The 16,903-nt window shown below is 41.0% G+C and overlaps 1 protein-coding gene across 3 annotated transcripts; it reads right to left on the bottom strand.

Moving 5' to 3' along the window:
* Positions 1–2,246: 2,246 nt before the first annotated feature.
* LOC311488303 (NLR family CARD domain-containing protein 3-like) lies at positions 2,247–15,075 on the bottom strand. 3 transcript variants are annotated; one of them, XM_084544932.1, is made up of 11 exons: positions 14,285–15,075; positions 13,147–13,284; positions 12,673–12,792; positions 12,138–12,373; positions 9,321–11,097; positions 7,871–8,044; positions 6,462–6,635; positions 5,264–5,437; positions 3,856–4,029; positions 3,458–3,631; positions 2,247–3,122 (listed from the first exon to the last, which is right to left on the bottom strand). In XM_084544932.1, the coding sequence occupies exons 2-11, from the start codon at positions 13,263–13,265 to the stop codon at positions 3,113–3,115; spliced, it is 3,132 nt and encodes a 1,043-aa protein (XP_084401058.1). In that variant the 5' UTR covers positions 13,266–13,284; positions 14,285–15,075; the 3' UTR covers positions 2,247–3,112. The 3 variants fall into 3 exon arrangements, with proteins under 3 accessions (XP_084401058.1, XP_084401056.1, XP_084401057.1); XM_084544930.1 differs by having other exon boundaries at positions 9,321–11,100; XM_084544931.1 differs by having other exon boundaries at positions 9,321–11,100; positions 13,147–15,075.
* Between the last annotated feature and the right edge of the window lie 1,828 nt (positions 15,076–16,903).

Here is a 16,903-nt window from a genome sequence, read left to right on the forward strand (position 1 = left end):
GGGTCTCTACATGTAAACCGAAGCATTGAGAACTTTGCAAGTATACAGGCAGTTTATTAAAAAAGGAATACAGTACCGTTCGCGTCCGGCTCGCATATCCAAGCGGGCGCCATCTTGGGGATCTGAACTGTCTGTTGCCGGAAGAAAGCACTGAGAGCACTGAACGAAGAGAGTTCAGTTTCCCCAAGATGGCGCCCACTTGGATATGCGAGCCGGACGCATAGCCGGACGTGTTATTAACCCCAGGTTCATTTTGCGCCGGAGTTCCCCTTTAAGTAAACATATATCTTACCTTTCCTGTAAATAAGAAAAGTTCCCTCATGTCCAGATGATAAACTCGTGGATCTGTCACCCATCCTGCTTTGAAATACATGAAGGCTTCCGTGCTCTTGTATGCCTTGAGGGACTCGCCGGAGTATGGGGAGGGGTTGTGGATCAGATAAATGTAAATGTCGCCAAAAGATATGTTTGGCAAGTTAACGGCAGATTTCAGCGGTGTCAGTAGTTGATTCGGAAGTACATACGGGTCAAAACCTAAAATATCAATTTTTTTTTAATATCGTTGCTTTTCTGTGTCAGAGAGATGCGACATCATCTGAGTAACGTTAGCAGAGCCCGTTTCTTGAACGTTAACGCTAGCCATTTCTCCCGCCGCTGAGTGGCGCTATGGTCCTAAAGATGGCGGCCACAACAAAAAGGTCACGTGATTGACCCGCATCAATAGAAAACATTCAGCTCAGATGTACACACAGAGCAAGCAGAGTGACAGTCACCTCAAAAAATGTCTTGCTTTACCTCTCTGTTACTGCCTGTCTGTCTTTTACCCTCTCTCTGTCTCTTTCTTTGTTATTTACTTAAATAAACTGAAATTAACTGCCAAGGACTACAAAAATGGCTGCAGCTGTGGCCCTGGCCTGAGGCTGCCATGGTGACTCTGCTGGTTGCCATGACTACTCACAGACACAGGGGAGGAGAAGGAAGAAATTTTGATTTTTTGCCCTCTGACAGTCCTCGCATTTGGGCTCACTGAGGCAAAACCAAAGCTCACATCAGAAAAAAAAAACAGACAGTGATTGGCAGGAGAAGTTCCCGAACACACTGATGTAATTTTGGTGTCTCTGGAGTAAATATTGTGGAAACTGTGGCGAGTATAAGAAGAGGGTGGATTCAGCTTTCCTCGAAAATCAGCTTCATATTTTGAATGGGAGTTTATTGGCAGTTGGAGCGGGACACTCCTCACTCTGGGGCACGCCATTCAAATTCAGAAAATGTCTCGTCTTAGGCGAGCACATTGTATGAATCAGGACAAGTTCCTCTACAAAAGTGGAAAAAATCTAATGTCTACGATGTAAGATGTGCCCAGGAGCAGCGTGGAAAGAGAAAAATTTCAGTGAATTTCAGACAGCCTCTACCACTCTAGCCTCTGAGGTCTCCCACTCTAGGCCGAACATTCCACGCAATACACACCCATTATAAACTCAGAAATTTCACATGATTGATCACGATGATTGACGAGTGATTGATCGAAAAGTATAAAAGATATCAAAAATCTGAATAGAACTTTTATAGAGGACAAATTTACCTACATTTTAAAGTTTAAATGAAGTCTGTAGGTGAAATTTTGCGGGAGGAGTTAGCTTTTGAAAATGCCCCTCAAAAGTGTCAGTTTTTTCGTTTTTTCGCAGTTTCCCATTCATTTCAATGGGACAATTTTCGCAGTTTTTCGCGAATAAATTCGCGAAAAATTCGTGGATTCCTTATAAAAGTAATAGCACACCGATCCCGATAAAGGCGCACGTTTTGATGTAATTTTTGTCGGTGTCGCCCCAAAATTGCGGGGCGAGTTTGAAATCGAAAAAAGGTACGGAAGATGAATAATATAGAAGAAACACGCAGAAGAACAATAGTGTCTCGTGGCTTCGCCACGAGACACGACTCCCCATATAGCTTAGAGCTATATGGGGAGTCGTGTCTCGTGCGTAGCCTCGAGTCACTAATAAGAAGAAAAAACGTAGTGAAGAACAATAGTTTGCAGTGCTTCGCACTGCAAACTATTGACCCCCATAGCTTTGCTATGAGGGGGTCAATAGTTTGCATTGCGTAGCACTGCATCACTAATAATAATAAGAAGAAAAACGTAGTGAAGAACAATAGTTTGCAGTGCTTCGCACTGCAAACTATTGACTCCCATAGCTTTGCTATGAGGGTCAATAGTTTGCATTGCGTAGCACTGCATCACTAATTAATATTAGGCTTAACAAAAAGAAAATACAAAAGAAAGCAATCGCATTCGCTCCCCTACGAAATACTCGATGGTCTAGTCTGGATTGGAAGCACCAGGTGACTATGTGGCGTTCAAGTGCAGGCTTCTTGAACACTACCTCGACAGGAACACCTCCAAAAGAGAAAATGGTTAAAATCAAAACACCAATGAAACAAACCCTGTAGAAAATATATTAACCCAAGTCAATGTATTAAACTAAACGGCTCCATATTTAGTTAACAGATATTAACTAAATAAAAATATACTAAATAAATGTAAATATTCAAATAAAGAAAGAAAGAAAGGCTGACCTGACATGTGAGGGAGTGAGTGCAGCTCCCTCACTATAATTGTTATCAATATAAATGTACAAGAACACACACATAAAAACTTTTATCAGCCTTCACTTTTTAAAACAGGATGAGATCCAGAGTTAGCTCAGATGTTCTCATTATTCTATTCCAGCATCCAGCATATACACACATCCACTGGAACTGAACAGAAGCTCCAACAGTGTCAGGAAATATCAGAGAAAAGTCCAAAAAGTTTTAGATTCCAATGTTGACTCAGTGGAGTCCATAAAGCAAAGACCAGAAACAGAAACACATCTATATGCTGAGTGAGTGAAACTGAACACTGGCTGCATCACTGTGAGTAGAATGTGTGTGTTTTAGCTCATGTTTCTGCTGAACATGTGGTTTATTCTGCAGCATTTATCTGCAGTCAGAGTCTCTCCACACACAAGCTGCTGCTGTTGCTGCTGCTGCTGCTGCTGCTTCAACCTCTCTGGATCATCAGGACACAGCTCATCCTCTCTCAGATCACACACTGTCCTCTTCACAAAGACCATCACCAACCTCTGTAGAGAAGAAGAGAGGAGATGAATGCATGTTTCCAGAGACTCCCTTCAGTGATGCAGCTCATCCAGTATAAAGAGCAGCAGGGACTTCAGTCCTGTTCAGAGCAGCACTGGAGCAAATGTATACAAATGTGATGACTGGACCTCAGCAGAGGTTCTGCTCTGTACAAAGAGCACATGGTTAGTAAATGTAATGCTGGTTCTGTGATGTGTAGGCTTCAGTCAGACTGATATCAGAGCTGCAGGTTTATAGGAAACACTGGATCTTTGATACTAACTGTGTTTAGGACAATACTGATGAAAGCAGCATGGACTGACTGAAACCCTCTACTCACATCAGAGTCTCCAGTTTATAGTATGGACTCTTCTTAAGATCAACCAGCTGCTTCACAACTGAATCCTTCAGATTGTTGTTACTCAGGTCCAGACGTTTCAGATGGGAGGGGTTGGACTTCAGAGCTGAGACCAGAGAATCACAGCTGATCTCTGACAAACTGCAGTCACTCAAACTGAATAAAAAATGAAAGATTTAGATTAAATCATGAATAATTCAAACAGATGTGTTCAGGTTTTAAAAGTGCAGCTCAACATTACTGTGTCCTAACCGTCTTTAAGCGTCATTGACTTTAACGACTAACAGTGGACATTTTATACAGTTTCTGCTGAACATGAATCAGATTCAATTGGTGATTAAACATATCAGATCTACAACAGTAACAGACAGTGAACTCACTCCAGAGTCTCCAGTCTACAGTCTGGACTCTCCAGAAAACCACACAGCTGCTTCACTCCTGAATCCTTCAGACTGTTGATGCTTAGCTCGAGATGTTTCAGATGGGAGGGGTTGGACTTCAGAGCTGAGACCAGAGAATCACAGCTGATCTCTGACAAACTGCAGCTTCCCAGTCTGTAGAAAGAATAAAAGATGTAGATTAAATCTACACAGACATGTTTGACTGACTTTGTCCTTCTGTTACTGTGGATCTTCATCATGTCTTCTACAGACAGTAATATGCAACAGTGTGTGAGGTGTGTGATCTCCTTCCAGCAGCTGTGGTTCAGAGCTTTTCCTGGACATTTTCAACCTGTCTCTGCAGCTGGCCATAGTTGCTGTCTGCCTCAAGTCCTCCATCATTGCCAGCTGTCACCTGCCTCAATGATTACCGCCTGGTCCCTCTGACCCCTGTAATCATGAAGAGAACCAACACCTGACAGAGTGGTGCTCCAACAACAACAACCTGTCGAGCGTGTAAGTAACATCGAATCCCTGGGCATCCACATCACATCTAACCTGACGTGATCTGTCAACACTGCACACCTGGTGAAGAAGGCCCAACAGAGGCTTTTCTTCCTCAGGAAGCTGAAGAGAGCTGGACTATCATGTCGACTACTTATTAACTTCTACAGGACCACAATAGAACCAATCCTCTGTCTCAGTGTGACAGTGTGGTATGGGAGCTGCACGGCACAGGACAGGAGGGACTTAGCCCGAGTGATAAGAACTGCACAGGGGGTTGTGGGGGACCTCTCCCAGATTTGGGCTTAGTCCATGCAAACTGGGTCCAAAAGAGGGTCAGCCGGGTCGCTGCAGATCCCACCCACCCAGGCCATGGACAATTTCTACCCTTTTCTGTCACGGAAAAGGTACAAATTGTGTGTGTGTTGACCAGGAATGCTGCAATCAATATTATACAGTTATTGTAATGTGTTTGTCTTCCATTTGAGGAACAATACAGATTTATATGATAATAGATTAGATTCAATTGGTGATTAAACAGGCGGCACAGTGGCAAGGTGGTTAGCACTGATGCCTCACAGCGACAAGGTCCCGGGTTCCAATCCATGGGCCGACTGGGCCTTTCTGTGTGGAGTTTGCATGTTCTCCCTGTCTCTGCGTGGGTTCTCTCCGGGTACTCCGGCTTCCTCCCACCATCCACAGACATGCTCATTAGGTTAATTGGTGATTCTAAATTGGCCGTAGGTGTGAGTGTGAGTGTGAATGGTTGTCTGTCTCTCTGTGTTAGCTCTGCGATGGACTGGCGATCTATAGCAGCACCATAGCAGGAACAAGCGGGTATAGAAGATGGATGGATGGTGATTAAACATATCAGATCTACAACAGTTAAAGTCAGTGGACTGACCCCAGAGTCTCCAGTCTACAGTCTGGACTCTCCAGAAAATCACACAGCTGCTTCACTCCTGAATCCTCCAGACTGTTGTTACTCAGGTCCAGATGGTTCAGATGGGAGGGGTTGGACTTCAGAGCTGAGACTAGAGAATCACAGCTGATCTCTGACAAACTGCAGTCACTAAGTCTGAATAAAGAATAAAAGATGTAGATTAAATCATGAGTAATTCAATCAGATGTGTTCAGGTTTGAAATGTGAAACTCAACATTACTGTGTCCTAGGGCTGAGTGGTAGTTTTTTGCAACATGGCTGAATATTTGTCCGACTCTGAGGTTGTGGACGAACCATAGCAGTAGCAAACTGCTGGTAAACAAGCCGACCGTAGCGGGTGCGCGCGCTGCTCAGAGGTCAGAAGACATCATCCGGGGTCTGTAGATTGACCTACAGACCCCGGATGATGTTAACACGTAACTCCGGACTCAACGGGGAATAGCACTAGCGTATCATAACAAAATATTGGCGGAATGAACGCTTCGCTGCAGATAATGTGTTATTTAGAGGCTGCGTTTCGATGTCCTGACCACTCCCGCTATGTGGATATATGCTGATCTAATTATCTCCTGAACAAGTTCAAATGAAACAAAAGTGATATTGGTGAGTAAACGATGATATTTTATGCTAGAAATAAGGTCCAGGTTGTAAAAAACAGTAGTTTCCCTTTAAATGCACATGTAGATGTTTCTGTAATGAGCAGTTAAATAAAAATGTAATTTATTTCAAGTCATACATCTTTTAATTTAATTCTAACAAATAGGCCCAGCCTATGGGAAAGAAGATTTTAAACTAAATGTATCTAATATTGTGTTGTTCATATTTAAATCTTTCATTATGTTTTGTTGGGAAAAAAAGAAGATAAAATAAAAAATAAATAAAAAATCGCATATTAAATCGCAATTGCAATATTGGGGGAAAAATATCGCAATTAGATTATTTCCCAAATCGTTCAGCCCTACTGTGTCCTAACAGCCTTTAAGCTTTATTGACTTTAACAACTAACAGTGGACATTTTCTACAGTTTCTGATAGAAACACTCATCTTGAACTAAAGAACATTTACAGGTTTATGGAGGACAGTTCTGGATGAACATGAATTAGATTCAGTTGGTGATTAAACATATCAGATCCACAACAGTAACAGGCAGTGAACTGACCTCAGAATCTCCAGTCTACAGTCTGGACTCTGCAGAAAACCACACAGCTGCTTCACTCCTGAATCCTTCAGCTTGTTGTTACTCAGTTCCAGATGTTTCAGATGGGAGGGGTTGGACTTCAGAGCTGAGACCAGAGAATCACAGCTGATCTCTGACAAACTGCAGCTGGTCAAACTGAATAAAGAATAAAATATGTAGATTAAATCTACTCAGACATGTTTGACTGACTTTGTCCTTCTGTTACTGTGGATCTTCATCATGTCTTCTACAGACATCATCACTTACTGACTAAATCCAGTAACATGTAACACCAGCTGTAGCATCCCTTCACTGCTTCTCTGTGTATTTTAGAACAGATGTTAAAGTTTCAATGATGTTGGTCCCTGATTGTATCTCTGACATGTTAACCCTCCTCCAGTAGAGCTCTGTTACTAATTCCTGGGTGGAGGCCAAAAACCAGAGAAGGCTGAGCCTTTGTAGTCAGAGACCCTCGACTCTGGAAATGAGCTCAACCTTTTGTCAGGTTCAAATGAGCACCAGAAGCAGAAGATCTGGGAGTTTGTGCTGCAGTTCAAACATTACTGATCAGAGATCTCTTCATACACTCCATGTTTAACCTCTGAGAGATAAAATAGTTGATGATTCTGAAACAGAGTGTGACTTGTTCAGGAACACAAACTCTGTTCTGGCTCTAAATCACAAACACTATGACTGGTCTCACCTGCCTTCTTTCTGCAGTCATTCCAACAGAGTCCTGTCTCTTCTTCAGCTTCTGTTTGAAATCCTCACACTGAGCCTGAATCCTGCTTTGTTGGGATGTTTGGGCCAGTGTTAGGCTGCTATTTAGGACTCTGCTTTAACACACACCTCACCACAGCAGCTGTGTGGCTTGTCTCTGTAGCAGCCATGTCAGCTTCTGATCCCATCAACATCATCACAGTTCCTAACTTCACCTTCATCAAGTATTCCATTCATGTCTTTCTCTTCTTTCTCTGACCTGTCTCTCTCTCAGACTCTCTGCACCCTGTTTTTATCTGCTATCATCACATCTTCAACAGCCTCATTCACATCCTCACACACTCTACAGCCTCATCAGTACTGACTTCATCTTCACTGACTGATGGAGCACAACATGAACCTGTGGAGGCTCACATATCTCCCCATCATGACTCCACTGCTGTTACATTTAAATGAACCCTGCTCAAGTCTTTCACTTCTATTTGGAGCCACAAGGAAAAACTATTGTTCAGCCATTTGTGAAAACACAACATCTGAGAAAAACAAGAAACTTCTTCAGATTTGTGCTCATGGAAATACTGAACATTTAACAAACTAAAGAACATTTGACACATCAGTCAATGATTTGAATTAAATAAATAAAGAAAACCAGCTCCAGTCAGTGAACTGACCTCAGAGTCTCCAGTCTACAGTTTGGACTCTCCAGTCCAGTAGTCAGATACTTCACTCCTGAATCCTTTAGGTCATTATAACTCAGGTCCAGCTCTGTCAGATAGGAAGGGTTGGACTTCAGAGCTGAGGCCACAACTTCACAGTGAGTCTCTGAGAGTCCACATCCAGTAAGTCTGTGGTTAGAAAACAAATAAAATCTGATGTAAAATGTCATCATTTACATTCTAGATCTAGACTGAATGAGTATGAAACAGAGTGAGGTGATCAACTGATGAACATCTGTGGTTCAACTCATCTCATCTTACTGTGTTTGACATGACACAATGACTCTCTTCAGTCTCTCTCATAGCTGCAGACTTTTAATGACAATCTCTGTTCTGCTTTCATCTTGTAGATGAAGGAGGGAAAATGGAGTTACATTTAGGCTTCCATACTGTCCACAGTCTGTCAGTGTGATTTGATCCACACAGTCAGAATGAAGACATCTGGTTGATGAAAACATTTCTTCACTTTGACTCCAGAACATTTAGAATGAGTTGAACTCAGTGAACAGTTCCAGTTGGAGAGATGATCTCTCTTTGCTACCTACTACTGTCAGCTACGACTGTTCACGTCCATACGCAGGAAAAATCTGATGACTGCTGTCAAACGCTGCAGAAATGAAACTAAACACTTGACAAGAAGAAATCCACTTTTTATACAAACACAGTGTGTTAACTGAACCCAGGATATCTGATTGATGCTTGAGTGAATATGAAGTTTCTCTTTAAGAGGTGATTCATTACAGCTGAATGCTAATATTTGTGTTTCTGTATGGTGAGCTTACAGCCTGAAGGAGATCTAAAAGAAAATGATGACAGATTACAAACAGAACTAAACTGGTTCATCCTACACAGAATGTCATGTAGAAAACATCTTGGGACAAATAATGTAAAAATATACCTCTGATAAAGTAACACTTGTAATTTGAGTGTGGTCATAATAAAAGCACTGAGGTATCCCCCAGCATCCTCCATGGTCACAATGACTTCAGTAATCTTTAGAAAATTATACAGATCTGGTTTTAAACCACTAAACTTACTGAATAAAACAAACTATAAAATGTTGTGTGTCTGAAAAACCTCCAGCACAACCTCCTTCATTAGTTTTATCAGGGTTACATGAAGCCTCCATCACACAAAGGAAGATAAAGAAATGGTTAAAAAGAATATAGAATCTAACAATTATTACAAATACATAATAGATAATAACAAACATCACAACCAACTAAAAGAATCTACATTTTTATACTCACAGCATTTTAAACAGCTTCAAAAATCAACTCAACTGATGTATAATGTTTGAGGCAAAACTAAGAATAATGACAATAATGTAATCCTGTGTATATGTGAAGAACTAAACTACTAATCTCCACTTATTGATTCTGTTAATGATCACATCAGGACTCACCGAGCCTTCCTGCAGTTCCTTACAGCTGGGATCAGTCTCCGTCGTCCCTCCCATGATGTGTTGTACTTCGTCAGGTCAAACTGATCCAGAACGTCCTCTGATATTTGCAGTATGTAGGCCAGAGCTGAGCAGTGGATCTCATAGAGATTCTCTGATCTGTTCTCTGACTGCAGGAACTCTTGGATCTCCTGATGAACTGAGAGGTCGTTCATCTCCATCAGACAGTGGAAGATGTTGATGCTTCTGTCAGGAGAGATTTCATCAGTGTTCATCTTCTTCAGGTTGTTGATGGCTCTCTGAATGATTTCTGGACTGTTCTCTGTCTGACCCAGCAGATCTCCTAAGAGCCTCTGGTTGGACTCCAGAGAGAGGCCATGAAGGAAGCGAACAAACAGGTCCAGGTGACCATTTTTACTGAGCAGGGATTTCTCCATGGCTCCATACAGGAAGTCATCCAGAGAGTTAGTGGTATACTGGCAGTCTTTCAGCACCTCTGTCTTCTTGTTGGTGTAACAGTGGAACATGTAGACTGCAGCCAGAAACTCCTGAACGCTCAGATGAATAAAGCAGTAGACTGATTTCTGGAAGATCACACTCTCTCTTCTGAAGATCTCTGTACAAACTCCTGAGTATACTGAGGCCTCTGTCACATCAAGACCACAGAGCTCCAGGTCTTCTTGGTAGAACATGATGTTTCCTTTCTCCAGATGTTCAAACGCCAGCCTCCCCAGCTTCAGAAGAACTTCCCTGTCAGCCTCCATCAGCTCCTGTGGACTCGTCTCATGTCCCTCATGGTACTTGTTCTTCTTCCTCTTTGTCTGAACCATCACAAAGTGTGAGTACATGTCAGTCAGGGTCTTGGGCAGCTCTCCTCTCTGCTCTGTAGTCAACATGTGCTCCAGAACTGTAGCAGTGATCCAGCAGAAGACTGGGACTCCACACAGGATGTGGAGGCTCCTGGATGTCTTGATGTGGGAGATGATTCTGCTGGACAGCTCTTCATCACTGGACCTCCTCCTGAAGTACTCCTCTTTCTGGGCGTCAGTGAAGCCTCGTACTTCTGTTACCCTGTCAACACATGTAGGAGGGATCTGATTGGCTGCTGCAGGTCGGGAAGTGATCCAGACCAGAGCCGAGGGAAGCAGTTTCCCCTTGATGAGGTTTGTCAGCAGCACGTTGACTGATGCCTTCTGTGTGACATCAGACACAACCTCACTGTTGTTGAAGTCCAATGAAAGTCTGCTTTCATCCAGGCCGTCAAAGATGAACAAAAGTTTACAGACAGCCAGCTCCTCTGCTGTGACCTTCTGTAATGTTGGATGGAAAACATGGAGCAGCCTGAGAAGACTGTACTGCTCATCTTTGATCAAGTTCAGCTCCCTGAACGAAAGCACAATCACCACACTGACATCTTGGTTTTCCAAACCCTCTGCCCAGTCCAGAGTGAACTTCTGCACTGAGAAGGTTTTTCCAACACCAGCGATGCCGTAGGTCAGAACCACTCTGATGTGTCTCTGTTGGTCAGGTAAGGCTTTAAAGATGTCGTGGCACTTGATTGCAGTGTCATGGAGGGCCTTCATCTTGGAAGCTGTCTCAAGCTGCTTCACCTCATGTTGGGTATTAACCTCTTCACTCTGTCCCTCTGTGATGTAGAGCTCAGTGTAGATCCTGTTGAGGAGGGTTCCACTTCCTGTTACATCACTTCCTTCAATCACACGTTCACATCTCCTCCTCAGACTGATCTTATGTTCATCTAAAACCTCCTGCAGACCAACATCTGCTGGAAAGAAGAACAAACGTGAGACAGAAAGAAAACACTCATACCTGTTTGAAGTCACAAAGAACAGAAAACTGACTTTTAAATGTGTTGTAAAGAGGTTTTTCTTCTCACAATGAAACATTTTTGGAGGAAACATTAGAAATGCTCTTTTTTCTTGTGGTAGTGTTTGATTGACAGCAGAGGCAGCAGGTTGAGCTTCAGCAGCTTGTCTGCAGCTCTTCATCTAACAGCTCACTGTTGTTGTTCCTTCCTTGTTGTAATATTTAAGACTGAGCTACCAATAAAATGATGCACAATATGTTCATCTCTTGGTTTTAATAGCACCACCAACCAAACACTGATAATCAGATGACAAATACACTGCATTTCCTCTGGCTGTTTCACAACAAAAGCCTCCCACTGGCTGGTCTCAGCAGGAGTTTCATTTGCTTCAGCAGTAATTAACAAAGCTCAGTTATGAGGAAAGAAATCAGTGAAGAGTAAAATAAAGCTGATATGTGAAGTGCAGGAAAACAAAAGAGAATAAATTAAACTAGAGGAATCTAAACTAATTAAATATTCTATCAATATATGTGAAGTTTTGAAGCTGTTCAAAGTGCTGCTACTCATCAGCTGCTTCACTATCTACTGCTACAAACTGATGTTAGCAGAGCAGTTTTCCTCAGCGGATGTTTGTTTGGTTCTTGTTCAACAAGTGGATGTGCAGGACAAGATGTGTGTAGGTTAGAGAAGAAGGAGACGTTAGCAGGAAAGCTAATGTGGGCTGTTGTTCAGAGTCTGTGTCTCTTGTTGTGTCTCAGGCTGCTGTCTGGCTGTTAGTCAGTGTGACTGTCTGTAATACACAGCATTCAATCCTCTCTGTCCTGCTGTTATTACTCTGGAGCAGAAACAATGCAGTGACATTTCACTGGGAGTTCATTTACAATGATATTTAGAATGATCTTAAATCCCCATGCTGTAGAACACAACAATGTGTCTGGATAAAATCAACAGGTTTCAAGAAAAGAGTCCATCAGCAGACAGATGTACAGTCTTACTTTGTACAGTGCTGCTCTGACTGGCTGTCTGCAGTCCAGGTCTTCTTCTGGATCTTGGTCCACACTGGGGACAGGAGGAGTCTCCTGATGAAGCAGACTGGTCCCAGTATGAGGTAATGCACTGTTTGCAGAACCAGTGTCCACAGCTGCTAGAGACTGGATCCTTCAGGACGTCCTGACACAAAGCACAGCAGGACAGCTGCTCCTCCACAGAAACAGGACTCCTCTTCCTCTTTCTGTCAACACATTTCTTCATCAGTAAAATCATTTGAAGATTGACAATCTTCACAGACTTCAATATGAGGACAAATATATCTGAATATTGATGAGTGGACATTATGAAATGAAGGTTCTCAGGTGTTTTACTACAGAAATACCATCAGTACTTCCTGGTTCTAAAACCCAGACTAGGATCTTACCTACCTGCACTAAAACATCTGCATCATGACTAGAAATCTTTCAGCAGAACATTTCTGCTTCATCCTAAAATCATCATCTTCCATCAGGTCAGTTTACAGTAGAAACAGTCTCTTACTTTGTGTCTGAGGGTCCAGGTTCTTCACTGAAGTCTAGAGGTTCACGTTTGGAGTCATCATTCTTCATAGACAGACAGCTGGGTACTGTAGACTCTGCTCTCTGTCTGTTGTACTGACCTCTGCAAAATCAAATATGTTTTATTCTCATCAATCACTGATAAACTCTGAGGTAAAAGTCATTTCAGTAGCAGTAAACACACAAACTACAGCTGCTGCAGATAATCAGATGGTTTCATGTCTGTAACAGTCCTGTGAGATTAGATTACAGCTTTTCTAGGTGACTGACAGCTGTCAGAGAAGCTGAGAGGGAAGACAGGACTCATTATTTATGTTTGAGTCACAAAAACCAATTCAAATATATCAGCAAATATATTTTAGTAAAAATGAATCAACCATCAGGGACAGACAATCTACTGGAACTGACAGAAGTGATTTAAAATGAGTCATAAATGAGTTAGTAGCAGTTCTCTTACTTTGTGTCTGGGGGTCCAGGTTCTTCTCTGAAGTTTAGAGGTTCAGGTTTGGACCTGTTACTGTTCACAGACAGACAGCTGGATACTGTAGACTCTGCTCCGTCCTCCTCTTCCTCCATCTTCTGGACTTCAGTCAGTCTGAGAGGTAAACCAGTAACACTCAGTGAGTTTACATCAACTTCAGTTACAGTCAGTCTTCTGGTTTCAACCAGAAACCTGGTTACCAGAATACAAGGAGGACTCAGAGAAACCTGATTTCACTTGCTGATGTTTAAAACCTTTTATAAACCATCCTGATGAAATGTAAGACCTCACATTTAAGAAATGTCTAAAAGCACGAAGATAATTCAAATCAATCTAAATGAAATCTGAGTCTAATGTATTCCTTTGATGGAAGGTATTTACCTGTGACCTCTGACCTAATGCATCTAAATATAACAACAATCGAAGTGGATGATGGGCCTAGAACAGAAACAGGGTTTCCCATACAATGTTAATACTATGGTGGCCCGTCAGGGTCTAATTTACTCCACCATGGTCTCATAACCAACTGAATTTAACCTGACGGAGAAACGGCTCAGAAACATTCACATAGCATGTGAAGCTATTTGTGTTGTTCACTAATAAAAATAAAAGTTACCTCCACTTTTTAAAAGCTGATGTTTGTGCTCTTGATTTTTTAGACCATGGAGATTTACAATTATTTAAAGAGAGTTGGTCAAAACCTGGAGGAAACGACTCCAGACGTAACGTGCTGCACAGGCTGCTGCTGTTTGTCACTAAAGCCAATATCCACGTTATTACCATCATTTAAAGACGCAACACGTCTGATTTTATGTGCAGACGTTTCATCTACTGTAGAAATAGTTTTAATAGTTGGGACAGCATCATAATTAGAGGCTTTTATTTAGACAGTAGGAAACACTGCACCAGTCTGTTCAGAGACTCTGACTGAGAACAGGAAGTGAAACACAAACTACGCAGTTTAATAAAAGCAGCAGAACTCCAAGTGATCAATCACAAGTTTGTGTGAATGGTTGAATCAAAGTGTTGAGTTCTGACTCTTCTTCCCTCTACAGTCCACATGAAGAAGAAGAAGAAGAAGAAGAAGAAGAAGAAGAAGAATGTTAACACTCACTCTGCTTCAGCCTTCAGTTTTCCTCCCTCTGCTCTGTCGTCTCAAATGGAGTCTGAACAAACTGACTGAAAACTTTCACTTTCACTGCTACAGGAAATCAAGAAATCATGTTTGTGTGTTGCTCACAGCCTGATGTCTTTATCTCTGTTGGCTTGAACAGGACCAGTTTCTCTTTGGTTCATGTGTTGTCACTTTATCTTCACATTAAAATCATGTCAATAGTTTTATTTTTTCAGACTAATAAATAATACATGAATAATGTTGAAACATTTAACTTTTATTTTACAACTGGATCTGAAAAAACTCTCAAAGAGCACTGTAAATTCTAACAAGTTGAGTTTCTTAAAGAAATTTAGGAACCGGATTACCTTGGGAAAGTAAGTAAACAAATTTTTTTTAATTGTGTGAAGTAGTGTGAAATTAATATATTTAAGTGAGCTGTACTTGTTTGAAGTGGATTACACAAAGATACCTCAAGTGAAGTATATTACAAATTTCAAGTGATGTCCGCTTGTTCTGGCAGAATATATAATGTGACACAAAGTATTTGAGTTGTAACAACTTGATTTGAATTTAACTGTACTGAAATACATTAAGTTCTTCCAGCTTCAAAAACAAGTACAGCTCACTTAAATATAATAATTTCACACTACTTCACACAATTAAGTTTGTTTACTTACTTTTTCCAAGTTAATCCGTTTGCTAAATTTCTTTAAGTAAACTCAACTTGACCGAAACTCAGTCAATAAAGAAAAGTCACATAACTTAATATACTATGAGAGAGAGCAGTACTTAATTTTAAATAAATGCACTTAACATACCTTAGTTTAGCTAAGTTAAAAATAAGAATTCACAAAATGGCATTAGAAACATGTTTTTTTATTTCAGTATCTGTAAACAACAACAACAATAATAATCAACATGCTGTTCATTCGGAAACTTGTCTCGAAAGAGATCATCAAAGGTTGAGTTTGGCTGAACAAATGGGGATCGATAAATAAAAGGTCAGAATATCTCTTAAGCACCACATATACTTAGTTTTTAAATGGGGTTTACCAAATTTGAATGTGCAAATTCACTGCTGATGAAGACATGGTACTGGGGAGGTTCTTGTGAAGCCACCATGCTTTAATCTATGATGCTTTAATAGCTGGCCTCGTTCTGGAGAGACAAAAGTACAGAACTTACACGTCCACTGCATCCCTCTTCCAGTAGACACTTAAAAAACATACAGGAGAACAATAAATTAGACTAAAAGAGACAGTGACCACCTATTGTAATGTCTAAGGTTGAAGTATTTGGGATTAGCAACCTGCCCATTGAGATGTTACTAATTTTTTATCATTGTTATTATTCGTCATCGTATTTTATATTTAAATCCAGTGGTAGAAATAAAAACAAGTGTAAAATGTATTATATTAAGACTGTTTAGTCACCTATATTGTACAGTCTTTAAATCTTTTTGTACAGTCAATCTGTTTTGGAAACACCAAACAGTTGTCTATATTCTATAAGACAATACCAAAAAACATTTCTCACATTTCTCATCATTATCATCAAGGTTTTTAATGTAATAATTTTGCAATGGTGAATCAAACTAAGACACAAAAATAAACATGAAATAAAAATGCCTAAGAGTGACAATACCGTCTCTGAAGGATTTTGGCCCAGTCTACTGAGAAAGCTTCTTATCAGCGAAGCAGCAGTGAGGGAGGAGGTGTAGTGGGACGAAAAGCTGCGGCTGCTGCTGAGTTGGTCTGGCTGGGTGAGACAGTTATCTGGTATCCTGGTGGCCAGTAGGAGTCTTGGTGACCGATGGTACCTCTCTTCTAACTGCCACAGACACCACCTAAGGTAGGCTATATGGAAAATAAAGAAACATAAAAAATGTATTAAATCAGAACAATTTTAACAGTCATGTGTTACCACATTCTCATGTCCTTCATCTAAGCAAGATTAAATGATGAACTGATTAATACTGTTTCAATAATGTTTCCAGATTAGTGTATTAAAACAGACAGCAGCAATGTATTACTTAAGGATAAGCATCACTAATTAATCTGACCTGCATTTTTGAATGTCTAAATGAAAGCAGTACCCACCTGTCTCCTTTCTCCTGTGTTGGTTTGTTGGTTTTAGTATTTAGGGTCATACCACCTGCATGAAATAAACCAAACTGGGTAAAGTCACTAATCTGTGCCAGGCGTCAGCATTTATCAAACTACTGTAGTTATAAATAAGTGTAAACATTATTGAGTGTAATGTCCGGTTGTGGCGGCTATGACAACATGATATTTTCCGTGCTTACCGCGTGGACTGAATTAGCAGCGCATCATAATCCAGCAGCTAACAGACAGGAACCGGCGGAGACATGTTGAATATTAACACTACACTGGGGCTCATCCAGACAGAGTCAAAGCGCCTTTAATCGTATTCGCTAATGTTGAGCTGCTGGTAACATCTGCTCTGTGAACCCGCACAGACACACACAGGCTAACATGCTAACAGAAAGTCAGAAAGTCAGAGATGTAGGCTTTCTTCGAACAACTCTCATTGCATACATTAAATTATATTGACAGAGTACAAACAAAAGCTTTAAACTTACCGAAATCAACGTTA

Source organism: Chelon labrosus, assembly GCF_963514085.1.
Source record: "Chelon labrosus genome assembly, chromosome: 5".
In the NCBI taxonomy this organism is placed as follows: Eukaryota; Metazoa; Chordata; class Actinopteri; order Mugiliformes; family Mugilidae; genus Chelon; species Chelon labrosus.

Excerpts from the sequence above, each read along its gene's own strand:
- LOC311488303 (XM_084544930.1), bottom strand. The coding sequence starts at position 13,265 with ATGGAGGAAGAGGAGGACGGAGCAGAGTCTACAGTATCCAGCTGTCTG. Across the intron at positions 12,374-12,672 it reads CCTGGACCCTCAGACACAAA|AAAGAGGAAGAGGAGTCCTG; the intron begins GTAAGAGACTGT and ends ATGTGTTGACAG. Across the intron at positions 3,632-3,855 it reads TGTAGACTGGAGACTCTGGA|TTTGAGTGACTGCAGTTTGT; the intron begins GTGAGTTCACTG and ends TTTTTTATTCAG.